This window comes from Calidris pugnax, unplaced genomic scaffold, assembly GCF_001431845.1.
Source record: "Calidris pugnax isolate Ruff unplaced genomic scaffold, ASM143184v1 scaffold407, whole genome shotgun sequence".
Classification (NCBI taxonomy): Eukaryota; Metazoa; Chordata; class Aves; order Charadriiformes; family Scolopacidae; genus Calidris; species Calidris pugnax.
This window is the reverse complement of record NW_015091179.1, coordinates 1,232,339-1,257,045: the sequence shown is the minus strand read 5'-3', so window position 1 is coordinate 1,257,045 and position 24,707 is coordinate 1,232,339. Positions and strand designations below refer to the sequence as shown.

General features: G+C 47.9%; 3 protein-coding genes across 3 annotated transcripts in view; 1 reads left to right on the top strand and 2 right to left on the bottom strand.

Moving 5' to 3' along the window:
- Positions 1-20,063, bottom strand: part of NISCH (nischarin) — a 47,997-nt gene extending 27,934 nt beyond the window's left edge. Inside the window, 3 exon segments of the mRNA XM_014959446.1 lie at positions 10,233-10,372; positions 17,484-17,641; positions 18,804-20,063. Of these exon segments, the coding sequence (XP_014814932.1) occupies positions 10,233-10,241 (9 nt within the window). The 5' untranslated portion in view covers positions 10,242-10,372; positions 17,484-17,641; positions 18,804-20,063.
- TNNC1 (troponin C type 1 (slow)) lies at positions 8,578-15,028 on the top strand. Its single transcript, XM_014959447.1, has 6 exons — positions 8,578-8,706; positions 12,536-12,566; positions 12,760-12,906; positions 13,956-14,070; positions 14,179-14,315; positions 14,851-15,028. Exons 1-6 carry the CDS (start codon positions 8,683-8,685, stop codon positions 14,880-14,882), a joined length of 486 nt encoding a protein of 161 aa, XP_014814933.1. The 5' UTR covers positions 8,578-8,682; the 3' UTR covers positions 14,883-15,028.
- An 897-nt stretch (positions 20,064-20,960) lies between the features above and the next one.
- Positions 20,961-24,707, bottom strand: RPL29 (ribosomal protein L29). The gene is made up of 4 exons (XM_014959448.1): positions 24,631-24,707; positions 24,402-24,446; positions 23,514-23,578; positions 20,961-21,296 (listed from the first exon to the last, which is right to left on the bottom strand). Exons 2-4 carry the CDS (start codon positions 24,436-24,438, stop codon positions 21,183-21,185), a joined length of 216 nt encoding a protein of 71 aa, XP_014814934.1. The 5' UTR covers positions 24,439-24,446; positions 24,631-24,707; the 3' UTR covers positions 20,961-21,182.

Sequence of the window (24,707 nt, the reverse complement as noted above, 5' to 3'; positions counted from 1 at the left end):
ATTTTAAAGCAAAAAAAAAAGTTAAATTTCTGAAAAAGTCAGATACATAAGTTGATCTTTAATTCATTTTGAGTGCAACTTGTATATGACTAAGTTAAGATTCTTCAAGGACTGCCTACCTGTCAAGACAACTGCTAGAAGGCATGGAGAGATGATGATATTCTATCATGCTGCATTCTCTCCCAGCCATGAATATACCATGCGAAATCTCCACCCATATTTATGCCATATGCATTTCTTTGAGCTAAAATGCAAAAGTGTTTACATTCACAGGTTTCCCTCCTGCCTGTATCTCTACTAAACTCTCACATATAACAAATTTTATACAGCTTTCTATAAATCAGTTGTTTTGGCCAAGTTCTTTGTAAAGTGTCTCGCATATCTGTAGTGCTATATTTTTCAAGATTTTTCTAACCAGTGACTTCAAACTCTTTGTAGTTAAGTACTCACACCGCCAAACAGCACGCCTTCATTTCCCTAAATATTTAAAGGTGAAATATTTATTAAATTTTTTAAGGTGTATAATTTTTAAACCAGATGTTAAATGAACAGCATTGATTCCAGACTGCCTTTTGTTTACGTCCTGTAGAAAAACCTGCCCATCTCACTTTACATGGAAAACTTGCATTTCTACAGTATCTCTCATTCAACTTCATACTTCAGACCTGTCAAGAAAAAGACAAGCCCTTTACAGAGGACAGGCAGAGCTGCCCACAGGAAGCCTGGGATACAGGTGCGACTGCAGCCAGTAGGTCCCAAATTCCAGCACAGTGATGCAACCACACCCTGCCTCCTCAAGTAGTCAGTTTACGCCCATTCAAGGAAGCCACAGTATATTCCTTAAATATCTAAGCTAGTATTTATATTAAAAACAGCTGCAAAAGACAGGAAAAGCAGGAAGGCAGTTTTGGGCCAAACAAATGCATAGCAGGAAACAAATGAAGCACTGGCAGCCTTGAGGCATTCTCACCATCAGCCAGCCTTCAGTGTCTAGCTGGACCAGCACATGCAAGAGAAATACCTACTAAGACTGCTCATACTTTCATAACCCAACAGAAAAAAACCACCCCAAAACATCAAGTGCAGTATTTTTCCCTGCTGGATTTATCCATACCTTGCCTTCCACCCTAACAACAAGAATCATATTTTTAAAAGTACCTTCAAAATTACACAGAACCATGGACCTCCCCTAATACATTTTACAGGATTTAATCTCTCAACTGTCAAAAGGATGTCATGAAATAAAACTTCTTCTATTAAGAGTATGAGCTCTGAAATACAAAATACAATGGGAAGCACAGATGCCGCCTTCAGTGTCTAGCTGGACCAGCACATGCAAGAGAAATACCTACTAAGACTGCTCATACTTTCATAACCCAACAGAAAAAAACCACCCCAAAACATCAAGTGCAGTATTTTTCCCTGCTGGATTTATCCATACCTTGCCTTCCATCCTAACAACAAGAATCATATTTTTAAAAGTACCTTCAAAATTACACAGAACCATGGACCTCCCCTAATACATTTTACAGGATTTAATCTCTCAACTGTCAAAAGGATGTCATGAAATAAAACTTCTTCTATTAAGAGTATGAGCTCTGAAATACAGAATACAATGGGAAGCACAGATGCCAAAAGAAAAATGTTTCTTTCAAAAAAAAAGATGGAATTAGGACCACTGCCACCTTGACTACTGCATGTTAATGGATAAAGATGTAGCTTGCTACTGGTAAGTTTCCTGTCTCAACTTTATCAGATTTGACCAACATTTACACAATCTAATTTCTCCACTTTCTTCTGCTCTGGTACAAGTCTTTATCACATCCTTAAGTATCCCTAATCTATTTTTGAACACTGAACAAAAATGCAAACTTTTGTAAAACATTCACCTTCTGAATAATTTTGTAAAATTTCTTTTACCATTTAAAGAAACTCCTACATTTCTAATGACTTTGGTCTATCTCATGTAAACCGGCTGCAGGCTTGGACTCCTGCTAACAGTTTTCAGAGGTTTACACACAAGTAAGCTTAATGTCACAATCCTTCAAAAATGCATCAAGAGAATCAAAATAAGGCTGAATACTGGTAAATCTTGCCTTTAAAACACCCTACCTTTAAAGCTCTCAAGAAAAAAATGGCATTAAAACAGCATTGTATTTCCAGAACCATAATCATTAAAAAAAGAAATCTGGCCTTGAAAAAATAAGCCTCCTTGGGTTTAGCTGCAGCAGCTTAAAATGTTATCCCCAACTATCAGCTGATCTGCTGAACGCTACCTGCAGCAGAGATATATGCCTGAACTACAGCTCACCCTAGCACATTAGTGGCATTATCAAGGGTTGGCTGTACCACAATACCAGGGTATTGCTGAAGCCACAAAGTAGCTAATATTTCACCTCCTGTGTCCGTAACCTCCAGTGGAACAAGGAGACAGATAACATTTTGACATTTTCCTCAACTAAATTCACTTGAATTTCTCATTCACTGGTATCGGAAAACACTAATGAAAATTCTCAACACTAACATTTACACTGCTGAGCTTCAGTTCACACCTGAAATGGGAGTTTCCAGCCACCCTGCCACAAGCCCCACCAACAGCCTCTGGGCTGATGGGGGACCGTGAAAGCAGCCTTGCTTGTGGGACAAACCACATCCTAGCACACAGGGCAGCAACATCTCAGCAGCATCATTTCTGTGAATCCACATGACGAAACTAACGTGACAGAAAAAGCTAAAACAATTTTCAAAAATGTCATTTTAAGCTTCCAGCCAACTCCTTCCCTGAATGCTCAGGACATTTCTGTCTGTAAATACAGCTACCCACCACCTGACAGTCATTCCCACATAATGATGTTTCAATGGTTGTCAGCTGGAAAGGAATTAGGCCCTTCATGTACTACAGCTGTGTAAATGCTCTGTCCTATCACAAACTCAGCAACCGCTCTCCTGTTGCTCTGTTTTCTCCAGGTACCTTTTCAGAGGCAGTAGCCCAAAGTATTACTTGTAACTATTACACAACTTTACAAATATTGCCTTTTCTGGACCATTGCTCCCCTTCCCTTCTTTTCATTTAGGTTCCTACAGCAGGAAGAAACCTGACATCATGATGTGCATTCTATATTGGAAAAAAAAAAAAAAGTAACTCAAGTCACACTAAAATAAGGTAGAAGCAGAAAATATTTTTAGTTATATAACCAAAGGGTGGTGTGCTCAAGATGTTTACTGTCTGCAATTATGCCGAGGTTTGTGCTATGATGAGCTTCTTCCTGAAAAACAGACCCATTAACTCTTGGTAGAATGCAACCAGTTAAAAAACAAGTTATACAGCAGCAATTTAATTCCTTCCCCAAACAAAAACACTGCTGGCAACATTTCCTTTAATTTTAAAGTTTTGTAGGGTAAGAGAAAAAACTGTCTATGTCAAAGCATCTGACTTACTCTGAAAATAAAGCTAGCTTTTCAAGAGGGATTTTTATGGTATTTTCACCCGAAGAAAAGATTTCCTACCATATTTAGTCCAGCTTTAAAAGCTATGTTTACTCGATAACATTTTTTGATAATCATATACAGGCACATATATAGGGGCCAGAACGTGACATTGGCAAACTCAGCCTCCGCCAGAACAGCAGCTCTCCCTACCAGGAGCCCCGGGGCCGGTCTCCCCCGGCCGGAGACCCGCCGCCGCGCTCCTGCGGGACCGATTTCCCGCAACACGCGTCCCCTCACGGCGGCAAAAACCGCTCGGAAACCTCTGCCGAATTATTCCCGCCCCGGCTTTACCGTGGGTACAAAACCGGGCCGAGAGCTCCCTCAGAGGAGGCAGCGCAGCGCGCGCCCGGCCTCAGCCCGCTCCCCCCGCTCCCCTCAGGCCGCCTGAGGCAGCGACGACACGGGCCCGCTCCCCCCCCCCCCCCCCCCCTGCCACCGCCACGCCCCCCCCGGCCCCCCCCCCCCCCCCCGCCGTACCGCCGCCCGCACCGGCCCCCAGCCCAGCCATCCCTGGCGCCGCCGCCATCTTGGCTCAGCCCCCCCTCAGGGTGCGGCTCGCCCCGCCCGCCGCCTCTTTATTGGCCGCTGCCAGCGTCAGGGGCGGGGCTTGCTGCTGGAGGCGGGGCTTGGGGCGGGGCGGGGCTACGGCCCGGCGGGGCGGGGCTTGGGGTGGAGGCGCGCGTGCGTGCGGGGCGGGCGGTGGCGTGCGGTGCGGTGCGGGGCCGTGGGCTAATAATGGTGGCAATACCAATGTGAGCTATACCAGGGCTGCACTGCCCGTTCTCTCGGCAGGGGACAGCCAGTGTCGGCACTGGGAGCGCTATGGCGTCAGGAGGAAGGGAAGGGCTCAGGGGTCCAGCAGCGGAGGGGCGAGGTGTCCTCAGGATGGCAACCATCATAGAAGAGGAGAAACTCCTCAGCAAACCTTCTGTTTTATCTGGAATGTGATGTGCATGGTATGAAATAATCATAGAATGGTTAGAGTTGGAAGGGACCTTAAAGATCGTGGAGGTCCAACTCCCCTGCCCTGGGCAGGGACACCTCCCACCAGACCAGGTTGCTCAAAGCCCCATCCAGCCTGGTCTTGAACACCTCCAGGGATGAGGCAGCCACAGCTTCTCTGGGCAACCTGTTCCAGTGTCTCAGCACTCTCACAGGAAGGAATTTCTTTCTAGTATCTAATCAAATCCATCATGGATCTTGACCATCTTGGATGAAGTGCCTGGGTCTTGCTCCTCCTCATCCCCACACCTAGCTAGCTTGAAGACACTGAGACCTTGAAACCCGCATATTTAGCCAGCTATAGAGTAATTACTTTCAGAAATTCGGACACTAGAGTCTTCTAAAAGTGCCTTTTCCCCAGGCATTAGAAGAGAAATTAGTCCTCCTGTGCTGCTCAATCCAACACACCTCAAAACCAGAGCTGGGCTGATGGGCCAGATGGGCATGGACTCAGCCCAGGGCCTCAGGGACGACCCCAGAGTGAACTGGGTGTAGCCTGGAGTGACTTTGCTGACTTTATGAACCTTACTTACCTCAATGCACTGTCCCACTGAGCACAGGGAAGTGTTTCAAATCTGTGCACACTGACGGGATCTTGCCAGGGATTTGTAACAGAAGGGGAGACTCTTAAAGGATGGCAAGAAAATCCTCCTCAGCCTTTTCCGTGTGAACCCTGAGGGGGAACCACAGGAGGTTTGGGTAAAAAAACACCTTCCAGCAAAAGGAAGGTGACCTCTCTGTGTCCTTGCTTATGCTACCTAAGAGAGGATGCAATTAGCTCCAGTGTAGAGTCATTAATAATAGCAGAAGTGCCAAATACCCTGGGTGCACATGTGGGTTTCAAAGTCGTCTGGACGGAAAGTATTTCCTTGGCAGAAGTGAGCTGCAGGGCTGATGGAGTAACTCTACAGGGGGAACAGTGGCATCAGGCAGACACAACCAGACCTAGGCTGGTAAATAGGAAAACACCCCTCTGCAAATGCAGCTGGATAAACCCATTTTGATTGTATTTTCACTGCAGAACACTTTCCCTTGGTCAGGATTTAGCTGAAGCATCCTTCACACTGTGTAAGGAGAAAACACGTACAGTGAAGGCAGCCCAAGAGGGATTTTCTATCCCCAGCGACAGCAGGAGCTGCTCCTGAGCTCAGTGTCTTGATGAGATAATAAGTGGTTTTGGAGAGCAACTTTAATTAAGCTTCCTCTGAATGTCCCGGCTCCTTAATTAAATAACAATTTGCAGCGCTTGCACGTCTGTGGCTTTTGATAGGCACCCTTCTCCTCTGCCTGAAGCAGTCTATGCCTGCGGGCACCGAGGTGGCATGTGGTGTGACAGCCCTGTCCCAGCTCCCGGAGAAGATGCATCATCAGGAGCAATGCAGCTGGGGAAGGGAGCAACCAGGGGTTTGTTCAGCTGAAGCCCTCTGAGGAGGATTTAGGCAACAGCATATTAAAGATCTTCGACGTCGGTGGGTCTGGCCCTGCTCGGGGCTGGCTGCCTTGTGCAGGGAATTGGGACACTGGAGTGTTTCGCTGAGGTTTGGAGCCATGACAGGCTGCCCAAACACCCCTGACCTCAAATAAAGTTGCCATTTAGTTGGGCTTCTGCTTTTTATTTCCTTGTATTTGACCTGAAGGATGCCGCTGCTTGTTTTGCAGTGGGTTGCGGCTGCCTGGAAAGGAAAACCTGAAATGAGATTTTTTTTTTTTTTTTTTGAGAAAAAAGCATATAAACCCTCCTGCTTGTCTTAGTACCTTGGATTGAGTGACAAGTGCAACAGCACATTGGGATGCAGCTGAAGCCTGAGCTAACGCGCCGTGCCGAACCGCAGCGACAGCCGGTGTGCTGCTGAGCTGGCCGTGTGCCGGGATGAAGGGCGCTCCTCCAGCCATGGATAGCTGCGCCCCGTCTCTGCCGTGGGTCTCGTGTGGGGAGGTAAGAGAAGCAGCAGGGGATGGTTATCCCGGGGACACCCCCATACGCACCGCCGCAGCCTCCCTCTGCGCTTTGCAAAGCAGAGCGCTCTGGGTTTCTCTAGAAACCCCCAATTCCCAAGTCTTTTATAAGCAAACTGCTCCGGAGAGCCAGGGGATGCTGGCAGCTTTGGCTCCGAGCAGCAAGCAGGGAGGCAGGAGTTGGCATGATGCCTTCTCCTCCCTCCCCGGGAGGAACATCACCCCTCGCTACCAGATGGATTTCATCCTTCCCCTCTAGGAACGACTGTGTTTTGCAAGTCTCTGTTCATGTCAGGCATCTGCAGAAGTGCAGCTTTCCCGTGTTGGCATCTAGTGGCCCAGATTTCCCCTCTATAAGCAGACAGAGACCCTTCTTCCACATCCCAACCTGGATTTCATCCCACCTCCTCCAGGAGCATGGCCATGACCCTTTGAAGGCAACGTCAGAGCTTCCACTCCTGCTGTGCATCGACCCTAGATATATTCTGACGCATCCTGGGGGCTGTTTTCAGGGGGATGACTCAGAGCCATCACCTCCTGGTACGGAGGGACAGGGCCAGCCGTGATTCCTTGCCCTCTGCTGCGGTGCCTGGCAGTGCCCGGGGCCGGCACCCGCCGCCCCGCTGGCTCCACAGGGAATCCTGAGGGGGGGAAGAAATGTGGGACTGGGGGGGGCATCTCAGGACAGCACCTCATTGGAGTTCTCCATGGGGGTGCCCGAGAGGGTTTGGGTGGTGGTGGGCCTCCCAGCCCACGTCCTCACCAAAGGAAATGCTCCAATTCCCTTTAACAAACTAACTACTGCCCTTTGCAGCTTTTTCTGCCATTTCTATGTTCAAAGCAACCAAAATATTAATGTCTTCCAGTTCTATGTTCAGTTCAGTTCCAGTTCCAGTTCAATGCTTCAAAACTTAATTCCTTAAATGCAAGTTAATCTTTCAGAAGTGCAGAACCTGGGAGGATGTGGTGTGGGACAGGGCACTGTGCTCACCCCAACACCACGCTGGGGTCACTAGTAAATGCCACTTGGGAAGGGACAGCAGGATTTTTGCACGCAACGTGAAGATTATTAAAGGGAGAAGAGATTTTTAGAAGAGATGAAACCTAGCAGCTGCATTTATGGTATTTTGAGTTCTGGTAACTAACACTGGTATGAGCTGGCTGGAGGGGAGACGGTCACCCTGAGACGCCAGAGCCATCCATATCTCCTTTGGACACAAGAGGGAGTCCTGAATCACCAAAAAAGAGGGGTTTGCTTTGGTTGCTGTGGATTAAAATGCTTTTCCCTGCACTGAGGAAAACCTCGTCATCACTCAGAAGCCTTTAGTATGTTTTGCTCTTCACTGTGGTTGGGTGAATCCACGGTAAATCCAGGAGCGTGGATTTTTCCCCGTGTCCAGTGGGGACAGGTCAGCTCGCTGGTTGGGTGAAGCGACTCCTGGTTTCCTAAAGAACTGGGAATTATCCCTGAAATTAAGCACAGCTGACAGCCACCACCCTCCATTTTGCAGCCCCAGCTAAATGCAGAAAACGGAGGCAAAGCTCCACGCTTCTCCACGCTGTGGCATCAGGATCGTGCACTCCCCCTGGCCTTGGTGGCCACACGCACATGGCATCATCTACTCTGAGACCACCAGCACTGGCCACATGTGCCCCAGCAGCATGTCCCCCCATGGGCTTGGGGACAGCCAGTGGAGGGGACAGGAAGGCCCTGGCACCTCCTGTTCCCACTGTTCCAGGGGGGACATTTGCTGCTGGACGAGGGTGTTTTGGGAGGCATGCCTTTCCCTTATTACCCAATTTAATTAGACACAGTATAATCTTTCTAATGGATCTTCCAGGGGGGGAAAACACACACGGGAGGTAGAGGTGACATGGTGGCATGTGTCCAGTCAGGAGAGCCAAATACTGCAATATATCAGCAAAGGTCCTGCCAAGACCTGGCTGAAAGGGCTTGCTCCTTCCCGTATCAAAGTCACGAGGAAACCTCCAGCTGCCCCGAAATGGGGCTGGGGCTGGCTCCGGACGTGCCAGCCTCGGGCTCGGCAGTGTCCCCATCCCAAGGCACGCAGGGGAGGCATTCCTGTGGGGACGGGGATGGGCGTGCGGGGCTGCCGGTGGGCTGGGCACATCCCCTGGGGCGGGCAGCCCCCTATATCAAGCTGGGCTCGCAGGGGCAGCGCCGGCAGAGTGTGACCGTGACGTCCCCCGGCCTCTTGCCCAACCTCTGCAGCCATGGATGACATTTATAAGGCAGCGGTAAGTGCCTCCCTTTGGGGTTTTGGTTTTGGGGGGGAGTGTGCTTAAAGGGTTTACAGGGGTTTTACAGTAGATTCCCCAAAGCTGTGATGGAGGTAATTCAACGGAGAAATGCAAATAAGAAATAATTGTAGGGTGGCAACTTTTAGTCAACATCATCATCCAGGACATGGAGCTTTCCCACTGATGGCTCTGAAGATTTCAGACTCCTCTTGTAAGCATGAAACTCTCAATGGTGCTGCTAAACTATTTACAGTTACTCCCCTGGTTCCCCGCTGTAAGGCAGGGAGATGGCCCATAGGTGAAGTTATAAATCTAAGCAAAATCTTGAAAGCCTAAGAGGTGTCTGCTAGTTTTAGATCAGACACAAAGCAGAGCAGCGTTTCCCATGAAATTAACATTATTTGTATGGGTTAAACCTCACCCTTTTCTTTCTGGTGCTTTATAATTCTGCCATTGCTACGTATTCCCCCTTTCCTCAGCTGAGTATTTTTTCTGGAAGATTTAAAAAAATCCTTGGCTCTTGTAATTTATTTCCAAACATCATCCTCTGCTTTGCCACTCCTGATATCTGCTCTGCAGAAATCCAGAATGTGAGCTATGCTCTTGGGGAACGCGGAGCATCCTAATGGCTATTTTAACTTACACAGCTGCACCCTGCGCTCACCGTGTAAACCCAAACTATTTGGTCTGTAATAAGAACACTACATTATTTTGTAACATAGACAGACAGTGATATGCAGGTGGAATAAGGATGAAAATAGATTCTGGATTGTGTGGATTGCTACGTTATCCCTTCCATAACTGGGGTTAAAATATGAGGTTTGTTTTTTTTTTTAATATATAGTTGATCAGGTTTGATTTTAACCAAGGGCACAAAAATATATCACACAAGTTCTATTCTAATTCCAAGGCTTTTAGAGGGAAGAAAGATAGTGCTTGATACATAACTGAAGAAAAGAATAAAATGCTCACACCTCTCCTGTCCTTTGGCCCTGAACCTCGTTAAATGGAATTGCCCTAGCGACCCCAATAGTGTGAAAAGGTTTAGGGAAGGCTGTACAATATAGAGCTGAGTCCCCCAACAAACCCCTCAGAAAAGGAGAAAAATGTGACCTGTGAAATCAAAGAAAGCCCAGGCCTCTCTAATTAAGCTTTTAAATTAAATATGTTCTCTGCAACTCAAGGCACAGGTCCTCTGCTTTTTGTTTAGGGACCTCATGCCCATAATTAGGGAGAAAGGCTGAGGTGCTTTGGAAGCCGCTGATGCCCACAGGCAAAAAGGTCTGTCCATTTGCTGGGGCAGTGCCCTCACAGCATGGGTGGAGAGCCCCAAAATTAAGTGTTACCCAGCTGCAAGCTCCAGCCTCTCTCCAAATCTCTACCCCAGAAATCCACAGGCAAAGGTGGGGACTCTCTGCCTGGGGACTTCAGCAGTTTTACCATGAAGGAATTTAGCTGAGAAAAAGGAACGGCAGCAATAGAGAACAACCCAAAATTTCCTACCTCAGATACCAAAAACTTACCTCAAACATGGAGCCCTTGACCAGGGAAATGGGCCACGCAGAAGACCTGATGGACTCCCATATGGATTTTGCTGCTGGTTTGAAGGTGGGGTCACGCTGGTAAATGTGGGGCTCGAGTCCCAGGCATCAGCTGCCAGCACCTTCACAAAGCAAAACAAGTCTAAGCCAGGCACTGCCGAGACAAAAAACTTTTTTGTGGATTTATTCCCCAAGATTTTAACCACATGAAAACATTTTGCTGGAAAAAAAATAATCAAGAACTTCAGCTTTCCCTGTCTGACTTCAAATGGAAACATGGGACGAAGAAGAGAGCTATGATAAAAGCAAAATACAGGAGATTTGGCGTTACTGCGTCCACCGCAGTGCTGTGAGCTTAGTGCTTGTCTTCCCACACCGCAGCTGAGGAAACCTGTCCCCAAAATGGTGTGGAAGGAAACAAGGAATAAAGCCTTGAACAGCACCCATGTCCAGAGGGCACTATAAACAGCTCAAGAGATATCTCTGTAATAAAAGTGTCACTCTATAGTCATAATGCATTTAATTTACATACAGCATAGCTCCACTTCTATCATTTCAGTAGTCAAGGAAGCTTCAAAAGTGAGGATTTTTTTTCTATTTGCTGCGTGCTGATGGCATGTATTAGTATTAGAGTTATGCCAAATTCCCAACGTGCAGCCAGGGAACCCAATGGGTTTTCATCTTGCCCACTCATGCCTAGATAAGGGTGTGCAAACACAAAGCTATTTTAGGAACACTTTTAGGCTCTGTTAAGCGGCACTAAGAACAGTGCAGGGGACAAGTGTCCAGATAAAGGGCTGCAAGGATAAATACCAAAGCCTGGGAACAATTGGGGAGCTCATCTTTATCTCCAGCACCTCTCTTGCCCAGGCTTATAAATAGCGAATGCACCAAGAGGGTCAGGTTACCCGAGTGGCAGGAGGGTGCCCGAGGGAGCGTTGGCTGCCCTCGCTCTCTCCAGACAATGGCCACAAAGGGCTGGCAGCTGCAGTGCCAGGTTCACAGTGGGCTTGGGTTTCCTCCTGCCGTGGCAATCCTGCCCCCATCCTTAGCACTTTCTGACTTGAAAATCTTCACCTTCTGGTGCGTGGGGAGCGGGATAAGGCTCTCTGCCCGCTTCCCACAGGCTCTCTCCTGCTAAGAAAAAGCACTTTCCTTGCCTCTCGCTGCAAGAGCAAAGGATTTCCAGTTGGCTTTTGCAAAACGTCTTCCCTTTGGGGCAAAATCATCAGCCTTCCCTCAAACACAGGGTGCCACAATCCTGGGTTGAAGAGTTTGGCCCTGACCAAAACACAGTGAGGATGGACAATTGGGGATGGCTCATACAGGGTATGGAGATGGCAGTAAGGAGACATTAGTAGGGTCAGGCACTCTCTGCCCAGGGCAGAGGCAGCCCGGGCAGTGCTCAGGTCTGCCTGACACTGGAAAGGCTGTAAACCAGCCTGGGAGGGAAAAAAAAAATCAGCGTTTTAATCTCTGCTACTAAAGGGATGGTTGGACACAGTGGATTCTTGCTCTCCTCATTGATTATTCTCATTAGTTCATGCTAACTAGTAATCTCCCACTGGTTGTCTGCAGGGAGTGAACTAAGGTAGGGTTTGGGAACAATCTGCCAGCCCATTTTGGCCAACACCTAATGGCTCCACAGGCCATTTCTTCAGGGAAAAACCCAAAACAGGCTAAAGGGAATAGCATTTCCCTTCTGAGGTGGGAACCTTTGTAACAAACAATGACTTGGATGGAAGCAGAACAGCCCTTAATGCTCTGGATAGTGCAGAGAGCTTCCTGACTCTAGGGCTGAAAAACAAATACCAGGGTTGGTCTTTTCTGCCTCTCCCTCCCCAGGGACCTCCCCAGCATGTCCCACCTCTGACCTGGCCTCAGCCTCCACACAAGCAGCCCTCAGCGGCACAGATGTCCCGTTGTGAGGCCTCCTGGCAACAAGAAATTATCTCCAAAAGGTTGACAGAGATGAATGCTTTTCCCAGTGGGTCTTCCTTGCTTGTGCAAAGGCTAATTCTGATAGATGCTGCCACTCTGGAGAAATTATGATCACTTCAAAGGAGTTGGGAATAATTTTTTTTTTTTTTAAGGGGAAGAATCTCTTAGACTACAAAAAGTCGTGGTGTCAAAACCTCACTGGTCGTTTATCCTGTAGTCCATGAGAGTGACTGTTGTAAGGCTTGGCTGACCTTTGCAAAGGCTGTTACACAAATAACGTTACCTTTTAACCATTAGTGATGCTGAGGAAGAGAAATTACTTCATCTCTGTGTTTTCCTTACAGGTAGAGCAGCTGACAGAAGAGCAAAAAAATGGTAGGTGCATCTTTTAACCTGACGTTGCAGGCTAAAGACGAACTCCCCAGCTGGCAGCTCAGCCTGCCTCAGAAATTACACCCCAGGAAATGCCAGACTGGCCTGGGATGAGCCCCCTGCCCTGGGGCTGCCCACTGGCAGGGTTGAGGCATGGGGCAAGACCCCCGACATCTCCTCTTCCCTCTCTCCCCAGAGTTCAAAGCTGCCTTCGACATCTTCGTGCTGGGGGCGGAGGATGGCTGCATCAGCACCAAGGAGCTGGGGAAGGTGATGCGGATGCTGGGGCAGAACCCCACCCCTGAAGAGCTGCAGGAGATGATAGACGAGGTGGATGAGGATGGTGAGAGATTTGGGTTTCTTCCACTCTCCCAAGCACCACAGGCATGGGGGAGATGGGGCAGGTCGGGAGTGCTCAGTGTATGCACAGTGCTGGCAGGATCCGTGCTGGGGACAGCCGCAGCCTGCAAGGAGTGACCTGCAGCGCTGCGATTTTGAAGCGTGGTTACTTTATAAAATTTCCAGGCAAAAAGAACTATCAAAATTATTACTCTTATAACAATCAGACTGCTTGAACTCATTGTGGGGTTTACTGTAAAACTGCACATTTCAGAAGTGCCACAAATGCAGGATTCTGTCATTGGGAACATCTTTCACTTACTCTTATAACAATCAGACTGCTTGAACTGTGAAATTCCACAGATCCATTTAAAAAAAACAAAATACAGGCTAAATGCGGCAACTGCCATTTCAGAAGTGCCACAAATACAGGATTCTGTCATTGGGAACATCTTTCATTGCTCAAGTGTATACACATACACAAATAACTGCCAGTATTGGTTAAATTAATGTACTGGTGGTCACATAGCAAAATCCACTGTGTGCAAGTTGGGCAGAAATACCGTACTAAGTAAACAGAAAAAAAGCCAAACAACCCATTAAAAATCAGGCAAAAAAAGAAGATAAACGTGTCACTGTACTGCTGGTGCAAAACCACACTGCATGAATATCTGCCTTCCGGATGAGATGGACAGGTATCCATATTCCATAGCAGGAATTTCCATTCATCGGTGCTTCCAGCAGGACTTTTGGTTCATTTTGCTTTGGCAAAATCACTGCAAAAGGTGAAAATGCAGTGATGAAGTCAGTCCATGGCCTCAGTCACTTACGGCAGCATCCTGAAAGCTGCCTCTTGCTGCAGGGCTGCTCTCTGGAGTTTTGCTCCTTGGTTACTAAAGGGAAGTGTGATGTCTCCATGTTGCTGTTCACCCATGGTAGCGTCTTGCTGCAGGGCTGCTCTCTGGAGTTTTGTGCCTTGGTTACTAATGTGATGTCTCCATGTTGCTGTTCACCCACGGTAGCACTGTCTGATGGTGTGTACTCTGCCTGCAGGTAGCGGCACTGTAGACTTTGATGAGTTCCTTGTTATGATGGTCCGGTGTATGAAAGACGACAGCAAAGGAAAAACCGAAGAGGAACTCTCAGATCTCTTCAGGATGTTTGACAAGTAAGGGCAGTGACTGCAGCACAGTGGGGTGGTGGGAGCAGTGCAGCCGCCCCAGTTCCCCTTCCCCAGCATGTTGGTCCACTTCTGAGATCTTCCATCCTTGCGCAGAAATGCTGATGGCTACATCGACCTCGAGGAGCTGAAGATCATGCTGCAGGCAACGGGAGAGACCATCACAGAGGACGACATAGAAGAACTGATGAGAGATGGAGATAAAAACAATGATGGCAGGATTGACTATGACGGTAGGAGTCTTTCTTGTACACAGTTTGGTTGTGCGTCGCTGGGCAGCTCCTGTGGTCTTGGTTGCCTTCAGGGATGGTTGTGAGCTCATGCAGGCAGTGCTGGGCAATATGCCTGATCACAGCTGGTGTTTGCACAGGGATGAGGGGTTTCTTATGCTTGTGAAATGGTAGCAAGGGCCTGGGGCTGCTGAACTCTCTGCACGCTGACTTTCTGCAGCAATGCTACCAAAATGACCCCCAGACCGTTTCCAAGCTGAGCTGGTGGCCATGTTCCTTCCTGGGCACTCACCTCCAGTGTTTTGGAGGCGACTGAGAGTGACGCTGGGCTCTGGTGACATTTCCAGTGGGAGTCACAAGGAGTCCTCGCCACAGCCAGAGGAGCAGTAGCCATCCCCTCTCAGCCTTTTGCACATTGGGGTGCGGGGGTGGAAAAGGAGACGGGGCTGGGGCAAGCTGCCAAGACCACACTTGGCAGCTGCGAGGGCAGTTCGGTCCCACCTCACACCCCTTATCTCTTATGTCTTCCCCTTGGCAGAGTTCCTGGAGTTTATGAAGGGTGTTGAATAAATCTGAAGCCAGATGACAGCCCGAATCTCCTAAACCCCTCCAGCTCCGCATCTCGTCTCCTTGGCTAAGTCCCCTGGCTACCGGCATGAAGACTGAGCGCTGAGAAGGGTGGCCGCTGGGAAAATAAAACACGTTAATACCAAGTGCCTCAGATGGTCGTTCCTTGGAGGTTTAGTGAGAGCTTCACCCCGGTCACGTATTCGTGACTAATGGGTCTGCTCCTCAGGGCCGTGCCAAGTGCCTGCGAGCCGTGTCTGGGAAGGTGACACCACAGTTGGCGGTTTAAGTCTCCAAGGAGATATTTTGCTGCCAGCCCAGTGACAAAGTCCAGCCAAAGGGGCTCTGGATGCTCGGTGGGGAGCTGCCACGTTGCATCTCCTGACCTCTGCCATGGTGAGCGGGCTCAGGAGCCAACACTGGTGCCTGCTGGCTTAACTGGAGCATCAGCAGCATTTTAGTGATGAAATATGAATTAACAACCACTTATGCCACCACTGAAATCCCTGGGTGAGGGACAGTCCCTTTCCTTCCCTGGCTGTCCTGAAGGGTCACCCCTTCCTCCTCCCCACCATCCTGACGGCCACCCTGTGGCACATGCAGAGAGATGACCTGTATTTTCTTTGGAAATACAAATAAAAGCCATTGCTAAGCTGGACTGGGTTCCTCCTTCCCACCTCACCCAGCCTGGCAGGAAGCAGACAATGGCAGCCCCTCAGTCCTCCAGCAGCCCTGGGTGGGAGCCTCACCGTAAGAACTGAAACGCCCAATTTTCCCTCAGAAATCATGTTCATTTGGGCCCTGAGCAAGGCACAACCCTGCTTTGGGTCTCGTCCCCCCGGTGTGGGGCGACAGCAGGGCCGAGGGAGAGCCGTGCTGTCGCTGAGGGCCCTGGGTGCCATCTTCTCCCGCCCCAAGGAAGTGCAGCATTCCTGCGGCATTAGCAGCTCCCCTGCACATAGCTGCCTCCTCCCATCGAATTACAGCCCCAGCACAGCTCAGACATTGCAGTCGTGTTGCTAAAATCAAACGTTTACCCAAGCAAAATAAACATTGGCAGGGCAAGGCACAAGATTGTGTCAGTGCAAACCCCGGCGATGCTGCCCTCCACCCTGGGTGAGGGTGACACCATGGCAGTACCCCCATGCCCACTGCACCATCCTTCTGCCTTCCCTCCCCAAACCAGTTTATTTTTTTGCCCCCCTGGAAATAACACCCCAAGCATCTGTATTTGGTGTGTCAGATGCTCTCATTTGTAGCAATAATGAAATGTTGTAATTCAGATCAAATAGGCTTGAGGTGAAATGAGGCCTGAGAGGAGTTGTCAGGTGTTTGGAAGGACATGGCTGTGTCTTTCCTGTCTTTCCTCTGGACAATGAGCCCCAAATGTTTTGCCCAAGCAGGGCTTGTAACATCAGAGAAACTGAGGAAATGAACTCCTGTCAGCTAGAACAGCTGGTTTTCCTTACAACCCAGGATATTTTGGAAACACTCCTAATGCAAACATCTAGATGCCCCGCTCAAAGGGGTCTCCCCCGAGGGTCCCACACCCTCAATGCCATAGTTCCTGCTGATTCAGCAGAACTGCAGGTGCACCAGAAGTGAACAGACACAGGAATGTGTTGGGTCAAACAGCCCTGTGACAGGACATGCTCCTGTGTGTTACTGCCTCCTGTCTCCAATGAATCCGTAGCCTAGAGATCAAAAAAGAATAATTTTCCACCTCCCCAGTGTAGCAGCAGAAGTCATTTCCCACTGAGACCTGCTTCTGAGGACCTGTTTTATTCCAGGCCTGGACACCTCCACAGGGGTGCAAATACCTGGGCTTCTGCCACAAGCCACAATGATGCCAGCTGTCCCCACATCCATCCTGCAGGCAACCAACACTCTCACATCACACCTCCACACACATCACCAACAGCCCAGTTATGGGCTGACCAGATCCTGGCACCAAATGAGGACACCTCCAAGGTATTCACTCACTGATAGGCTTTGGATCCCTAAAGAGTGAACAAGAGGGAAAAAAATAAGGAAGTTTCCCAGCTTAATCCCCTCCCTTCAGCCAACTTGGTGGGTGGGGGAGGCCTGGGCTCTTGCTGTGACCCCAAGGAAAATGATGGCTGCAAAGAGCCACCTGGCTATGTCTCAGCTCTACCCCCTTGGTTCAATGGCAGAGGCAGCAGTGAGTCACGGCCTCACTGTCTACACACTTTTCCAAGAGCAAAATCGGGAACGTGGTGGCTGGAGAGGGAGCACCAGGGTCTTGCAGCAGCCAAAACTTGCTCCTAGAAGAGCTTCCCCAGAGACACTGGAGACTATTTGGCCTTTTTTAGTCTTTAGACCAGAGGTGCCAGCAGGTCAGCCTGTTCCGCATGAGAAATTGCTGCAAGATCAATTTGTTTTAACACACACGCCCCCAGAAGTAAGACAGCAAATGGGGCAGGGTGGGGTGCTGCGGGTGGATTTCACTGTTGGCAAACACAGGAACAGCTGCATTTGGAATGGAACACACCACACCACGGGCTGGCGAGCGGGCCAGACGGCTGAAAAACCAGTAACCAGCACAGGATCAGCCTGGTTGAAGCCTCCACAGAGGGGACGTACCTGGAGATGTGCTCATGATGAATGAAAACCACCTGAGGACTCCACATATCGATGGAACTCCAAACAAATTCAGTTTTCCCTGCATGTCGAGTGAAGCTTTGGTGCCAGAAGCCCTTAAGAAATGTGACAGAGGTCCGCGAGCACTACTTGAAATATATCTGAAAAAATAACAATAATTTTTAAAAAGTCACTGAAATATCCATCCATTTTTTCAATCATGCAAAAAGCCACTTCCACTTAAGAGTCCCCAGATCTGTGAGCTCTTAAACTCTCAGCTAAGATGGAGCTGTGCTGGCAGGTGACAGCAGCCCATGCCTCTGGACACAGCCACAGTTCCCAAACCACTTGCTTTCACTGGCAGTAGATTTAGCTCCTGCCCTGGATTGCAGCTTTTCCAGCCTATTCAAGGCCTCTCCTCAGCAAAATGCTGCTGTGTGCACTCACTGACTACAGGAAAAGCTGAGGACATTTGGTTCTCATCTCCCTAAGAACACCTCTGCAGCTCACCTACAGTCACACACCTGCCACCAGGGCAGCAGCAGTAAAACGTGAGCTAAGATATATCAAAGAAAGTATTTCACCAAATGCTCCAAAGCCCCTGTTGCACAGAAACACCTGCAACAGCCTTGAAACTTGGGCAAAGCAGCACTCACAGTCTCTTCACTGCTTTTTGCTTCACCACACCACTGGAAGGTGATAAAGGCGGAGAGAGCAACGCGTGCCCAGCCCAGCTTTTCTTTTTCACCATGAACATACGTCCCCAGTACACACTCTGCCTCATCCGAGTGTCTCCCAGTGCTGGGATTTCTCCTCCCAGTTCCATGCTCTTGGCTTCCAGTGCGATTGCTCACCTTTGCCAAATGAGCTGATGCAGTATTCAGTTACGTGCCCTTTGCTCTCTCTTCTTTTTTTTTTTAATCAAAGGGAAAAAAGGAGCCAAACTGGAACTCGATACCGAGACCTCTTAATTGCAAAGAGGAGAAGTCATTTGCAGTGGGTATGACATACAGCAGCAGCAAGCATGAAATGTATAACCCAACGTACAGCAGTAGCTGAGCGGAGCCACTCTCAAGCTCACTGGCTTCCTGCAGGATACCAAAGCCTTAATCCTAAGAGTTTTTGAAGTTTTTAAATGTCAAAGATGACAGAGCGCTGCATAATGGGAATAGTTTCAAGGGGGCCACAGCTGCCAGTTCTGTCTCCTGGGCTCTGTATACGTAATCCTCCCAAAAAGGATCTTCAACCTCACTTGACCAACAGAAATCAAAACCCAGAACTTAGATTATTTCACAAGGAAAACCAAAGAGGATGAAAACCCACCAGGAGGCCACGTCAGCACAGATTCCCCTCCACAGCTTCTCCTTTGGGGCTGGGGCAACCTCTACCACAAGGAGGGAAGTTGTGAACAGAGCTCTCACGGGGTTAGAAAACTCAAAAAGGTGATCAACCGCTGTCCAGGCAGCGTCCTGCAGGTCCACCGTGTGTGCAGGGAGCAGACAGCAACAAACCTGACACCGAGCTGCTGTGGAAGCTCACAAAATTCCTGACTCTTGCTACACAATGACGCCTGGATTAAGGTTACGTTCCACCGCGCTGCATTTTGTCACGCAGCCGCTATTTTGGTCGGAAAGTCAGCAAGCCCTTATTTGGGAAGCTGTCCCACTGAAGGGCAGCATGAAGGGCAGCGAGATATAGCGGCTGCTTCTGAAGGCAGGGCCTGAGGGAGCTGCCTGGAACCCCAGGAAGCCCAAATCTTCCTCCCTGCTTCTCGTGAACGTGCCAACATCCTCTTCTCAGCCTGACCCTGGCCTCTCTCTCTTCCCTCAAACCCCATCCTGTGGGTGAGCTACTCTCACAAGACAAGCACCCTGGGGAAGACACCAAAAGGGTTTAGAGATGAAATCCCCCTTAGATAGAAAAGCCTTGGTGTTAGAATATTTCAAATGCAGAACTCACACCAGCTTGGAGCTCTGCAGACACGCAGGTGAAGGTGCAGCAATACAAAGTCCTCTGATACCCACAGGCACTTGGGTACCACTGAGGCCAGTGGGATCTGCCTCTGGGTGACCGATCACACACAAAAAAACCTCCCCAGTGAAGACTACCACCAGGAACCTCTGGCTTGGTGATCTCCTGCCTTTCCCGAGGGCAGCAGGGACCAGACAACCTTTTTGTCTTGACTATTTAGCAGGCTCTACCTGGTGGTACAAACCTTGTGACTGTACATTCTCCATCCCAGCACCCCTCCTGACCAGCTGCTCCTGCACAGCAGTTAAGTTCTTTTGGCTGACAATCATCGATCTCCTCAACAGTCCAAGAGATGCACAAAGCAGTTGTGGGGTTGCAGACTTCCCTCTGACTTTAAAAGCCCCCAACTCCTAAGTTTAAAGTTAGTAAATACCTCTATATTGCTCGGTTTAGGGCTGGGTGGTATTTTCAATCAGTTAAAAACAATTAAAAAGTGGTATTTGGGAAGAGACTTGTGAATTCAAGCCATAAAGAATTCAAACTGTTTACATTGTTTTGAAATAACATCGCATTTTGGCAACTGGCTTAACTATTTTAAAAAAATAGTGAACTACATTAATCGGATGTTTCAGTTGAACGATTTTCCTTTGTTTAATCCCGTAGCTGTTTTGCTGCTACACCACAAAGTGAGAAATACCTGCAAACTTGCAGCCCTAGTGTCTGTGTGTGGATTTACACCCCCAGGTGGACAAGCGTTGGAATTGCAGCGTCAGGAACAGTCATTTCATTTTAACAAGTAGCTCATATCAGTTATAAAAATGCACCTCTGGAACCAGCTTTGCTGGCTACTGGGATCTGGAGGGAGAAGTCCTTTCCTCATCTACAGAAAGACAGCAGTGACAACACCCTGTCACAACACCTCTTGGGCTTTTGAATGTTACTCCCCTGATCTCACCAGCCAGTACATTTCATCAGTAGGTATTTTTTGTTACCAGAATGAAAGATCTCCACCAAAACGCAGTAACTATGAAAAATATGGCTATTTTATATAGTCCTATAACTTTACATGTTCCCATGATAGTTCCATGAACATGCCAGCACTTTAAAGTATTGCAGAATACAACACACACCATTTCTAACACCTATTACTACAATCTCTAACACTAGAACTAGCACTCCGTACCTTCCCATTTTTCAGGATTTCCACAGCTGTAACTACCTCACCTGGAGAGCAAAGCAACAGACAAGTAACAGCACTAGGAACTATCACAAAAACTGTGGAATATGAGAACTCTGAATGTGTGTGCTACTATCAAAAATAATTTTACCTGTATTGAATACTGTCACCTCAGAGTCCAGGCAACACTGGCTTCACTTTATACGAATAGACACAAGTCGTTTCTCGTTTAAATTTTAGAGCCTTACTTAATCACCATTTCACAACTTGACAAAAGACTTTGAACTGCTAGATGTTCATGACCTGTACCAACAACCACTGTAGAACCGCACTGAGGATGGAGCAGCTGTTTTATTTTGTGTGTGTAGGCTGATGATATCACCACAACCCCTCTCCACAGCTCCAGCTGGCATGTAGAATACAACTCAAGACTTTTGGAGAGAGCTCCTCAAAATTCAGGAGGTAAAGACTTTGTTACGACCAATTTTATTTTTACAAAAATGCTGTAATACACATGCCAATGGGGAAACTGGTTCTTTTGCTCCCAAACTACATCAGTCCTTTTTCTGCTGAGCAGCCTGCTTCGCGTTGTTGGCCTGCATCTTTTTCAGCCCCTTTTTGTTGTGTTTCTTTGCAAACCTCATGTTTCTCAGAAACTTGGGATCAACCTATAAAAATAAGAAAAAAATTAAGCCACATTGTAGAAGGGACATATGCTAAAACATGTATTTCTCCAGCTTGTTCCAATTATTCCCAAATGCTGGCTGGGATTAACTCAGAACTTTTATTCTGATTTATTAAAACAAAAAAAATATTTTAGCCATCTGTAATCATCCCTTAAGTAGCCATTTTCCTTAATTTCCATAAACAAACCAACCAACTCACCCAAAACCCCCACGATAAACATACAGAAAGAATAGGGTAAGTTAAGGAAAGCTGTAAACAAGATAAATTTAATTTCCATGTCACAATACACTCTGGATCTGAAGAGCCACAAACCAACATTGGCAAATGAGCACATAAACATGGAATCCTTGGGCAAAGACCAATAGCATTTCCTCGGGCCTTTCCTTTTTACATTGAAGGAAAAAAAGTGACAGGATGGAGAAGAGTCACTCCCCAGTTTTTGTCAGCCAATGGCTGGCTAACACATCCTGTCACGACTAGGACCAACTCGCAGAACTATCAGCTACTGTCCCGCTGAGAAACATTTACTGTTTTACTGTAAACAGCATTGTAGGTAGCACATATGAATATCGGGGTTTTGTCACCTTAATTCACGAACACTCGGTACAAGGAGACGGACTCAGAGACAGCTGGACTATCTGTGGGAGGGGGCAGGTGAGCTATGCAGGTGACAAACTTTTATGCTGCGTACAAAAAGCCGATAATCACATCCCTCCCCAAAGCCAAAATGTCATGTTTTCACTTTGAAGCATGGAGAAAGATCCCTTTATATCACTTGTCTAACCTTCAAAAAAGCAAAAGGTTGTGACTTTCCTATCAACTGTCCAGAAATGCAAATTCCTCTCATCTTCTGAGTCAAATTCTCTGGATTAGTAGAGATGGTACGATAATATTAAAGGGTACAGAGAAGTAGGAGACACAGTAGGACTCAAAAGAGAGCAGAGCTACCCAACTGACGTGTTATTTTCACTGGAAGCAGCAGTTAGCAGGACAGAAACAAAATCAGCTAATAATCAGCTGAAAAGAAGTTTTATAGACATACATCCAGGTTAGAAATATCACAGCTGCATGCAAGGTAAGCCAAAGATCAAACAAGACGTGTTATTTTCACTGGAAGCAGCAGTTAACAGGACAGAAACAAAATCAACTAATAATCAGCTGAAAAGCGGTTTTATAGACATACATCCAGGTTAGAAATATCACAGCCGCATGTAAGGTAAGCCAAAGGTAAAACAGAAACCCACAGTGGCTCTGACCATCTGAAACATAAGTCCCTACCTGCAAAAAACGTCTGTTAAAATAATACAAATACAGGATTTTTTTGGTAGTTAAGCCTCAATAGCTTAAGAGCCTGGAAATACCAATAGAAATACTCACCCCTTTGAGTGACTCATATCTATGGGAGAGAAGTAGGAGACACAGTAGGACTCAAAAGAGAGCAGAGCTACCCAACTGACGTGTTATTTTCACTGGAAGCAGCAGTTAACAGGACAGAAACAAAATCAACTAATAATCAGCTGAAAAGCGGTTTTATAGACATACATCCAGGTTAGAAATATCACAGCCGCATGTAAGGTAAGCCAAAGGTAAAACAGAAACCCACAGTGGCTCTGACCATCTGAAACAAGTCCCTGCCTGCAAAAAATGTCTGTTAAAATAATATAAATACAGGATTTTTTTGGTGGTTAAGCCTCTATAGCTGAAGAGCCTGGAAATACCAATAGAAATACTCACCCCTTTGAGAGACTCGTATCTATGGGACCTGGGTTTCTTGATGCCATTTCTGTGCCACTTACGGGCTACGTGGAAGACCAAAAAACAATTTAAATTACCACTTCTGCCATTATTAAATAACTGCATTAGCTTTCCTGTAAGCAGCCCAGCTGACCCTACCAAAATGACCTTTCCTGTCCAAACTAAACAGAAATTAAGAAAGCATCACTGTTCTCACGCCGCTGCACGCTGTGCTCTCAGCACTGCCCGAGTTTCTCATCCAAGGATTTCAGGCTCCACATTAACTAATAATATATCAATGGCCACACCACTAGTACGATAAAAAAAACCCACAGTGGCTCTGACCATCTGAAACAAGTCCCTGCCTGCAAAAAATGTCTGTTAAAATAATATAAATACAGGATTTTTTTGGTGGTTAAGCCTCTATAGCTGAAGAGCCTGGAAATACCAATAGAAATACTCACCCCTTTGAGAGACTCGTATCTATGGGACCTGGGTTTCTTGATGCCATTTCTGTGCCACTTACGGGCTACGTGGAAGACCAAAAAACAATTTAAATTACCACTTCTGCCATTATTAAATAACTGCATTAGCTTTCCTGTAAGCAGCCCAGCTGACCCTACCAAAATGACCTTTCCTGTCCAAACTAAACAGAAATTAAGAAAGCATCACTGTTCTCACGCCGCTGCACGCTGTGCTCTCAGCACTGCCCGAGTTTCTAATCCAAGGATTTCAGGCTCCTCATTAACTAATAATATATCAATGGCCACAGCACTAGCATGATAAAAGGCCTCAGTCACCAAAAAATTCAAGTGTGTGAGTTTAGCTTTACAGGGCACCGTTGTTCACTGTGCAGCACCAACCCATAACTCTGCCAATGTACAGCATTGATGAAAAAAACCCCAAACATGAACTATTTTACCACTCTGCTCTGCTCATTTTTAGAAGGCAAAGCAACCCAGGCTGAATGCCATTCAGTAATTAATGCCTCTACTTCAAACGTACAAATTCATTGAATGGTTTAGGTCGGAAGGAACCTTTAAAGAAGATCTAGCTCCAAGCAGTGTTTTTTCTCTGGTTATATATTATTTTTATATTGGGTCCAAACAAGCCCTGACTTTTGCAGGGCTCTTTTCCCTAACCACCCCATGCCACCTCTGCGTACTGCCACCTCCTCCCCTCAGAAGCTTATCTCGCTGCAAGAAACAGAGGAAGCCGGGGCTGCCATAGCCGAGGGGGTGAAAGCAGCCGGTTAAACCCCTCAGCGAGGCGCGGCCCCGGGCCTCCCCAGCGACCACACCGCCCTTCCCCGCCTCCCCAAGTCGCCCAGCCCCACGCCAGCCCCGGCTCACACTGGTTGTGCGTGGTGTGGTTCTTGGACTTGGCCATGGCTGCACCTACGGGAGAAGGAGACACCGCTCAGTCAGGGAGGGCCGGCCAGGCGGCGGTACCGACCCCGAACACCCGGCCGCCCGCCCCACCACAGCCCCAGGCCCGGCCTCGCCCCCTCCCAGCCCGGTGGGGTCGGGTCAGGCCCAGGCCCGGCCCGGATGGAACCGGATAGAGCGGAGCGACACTTACCGCCGCCGCCGCCGACACCGGAAGAGAAGGCCGTGCCGCAGGGGCTGCTGGGAAATGGCGCCGACGGACCGGAACCT

Bases quoted from the DNA above. Each gene is read 5' to 3' on its own strand.
- TNNC1 (XM_014959447.1), top strand. From the start codon at position 8,683: ATGGATGACATTTATAAGGCAGCG. The intron at 8,707-12,535 runs GTAAGTGCCTCC...TTTTCCTTACAG, and splicing joins ATGACATTTATAAGGCAGCG to GTAGAGCAGCTGACAGAAGA. The intron at 12,567-12,759 runs GTAGGTGCATCT...CTCTCTCCCCAG, and splicing joins GACAGAAGAGCAAAAAAATG to AGTTCAAAGCTGCCTTCGAC.
- RPL29 (XM_014959448.1), bottom strand. From the start codon at position 24,438: ATGGCCAAGTCCAAGAACCACACCACGCACAACCAGT. The intron at 23,579-24,401 runs GTGAGCCGGGGC...TCTTCCACGTAG, and splicing joins CCACACCACGCACAACCAGT to CCCGTAAGTGGCACAGAAAT. The intron at 21,297-23,513 runs GTGAGTATTTCT...TTATTTTTATAG, and splicing joins GATACGAGTCTCTCAAAGGG to GTTGATCCCAAGTTTCTGAG.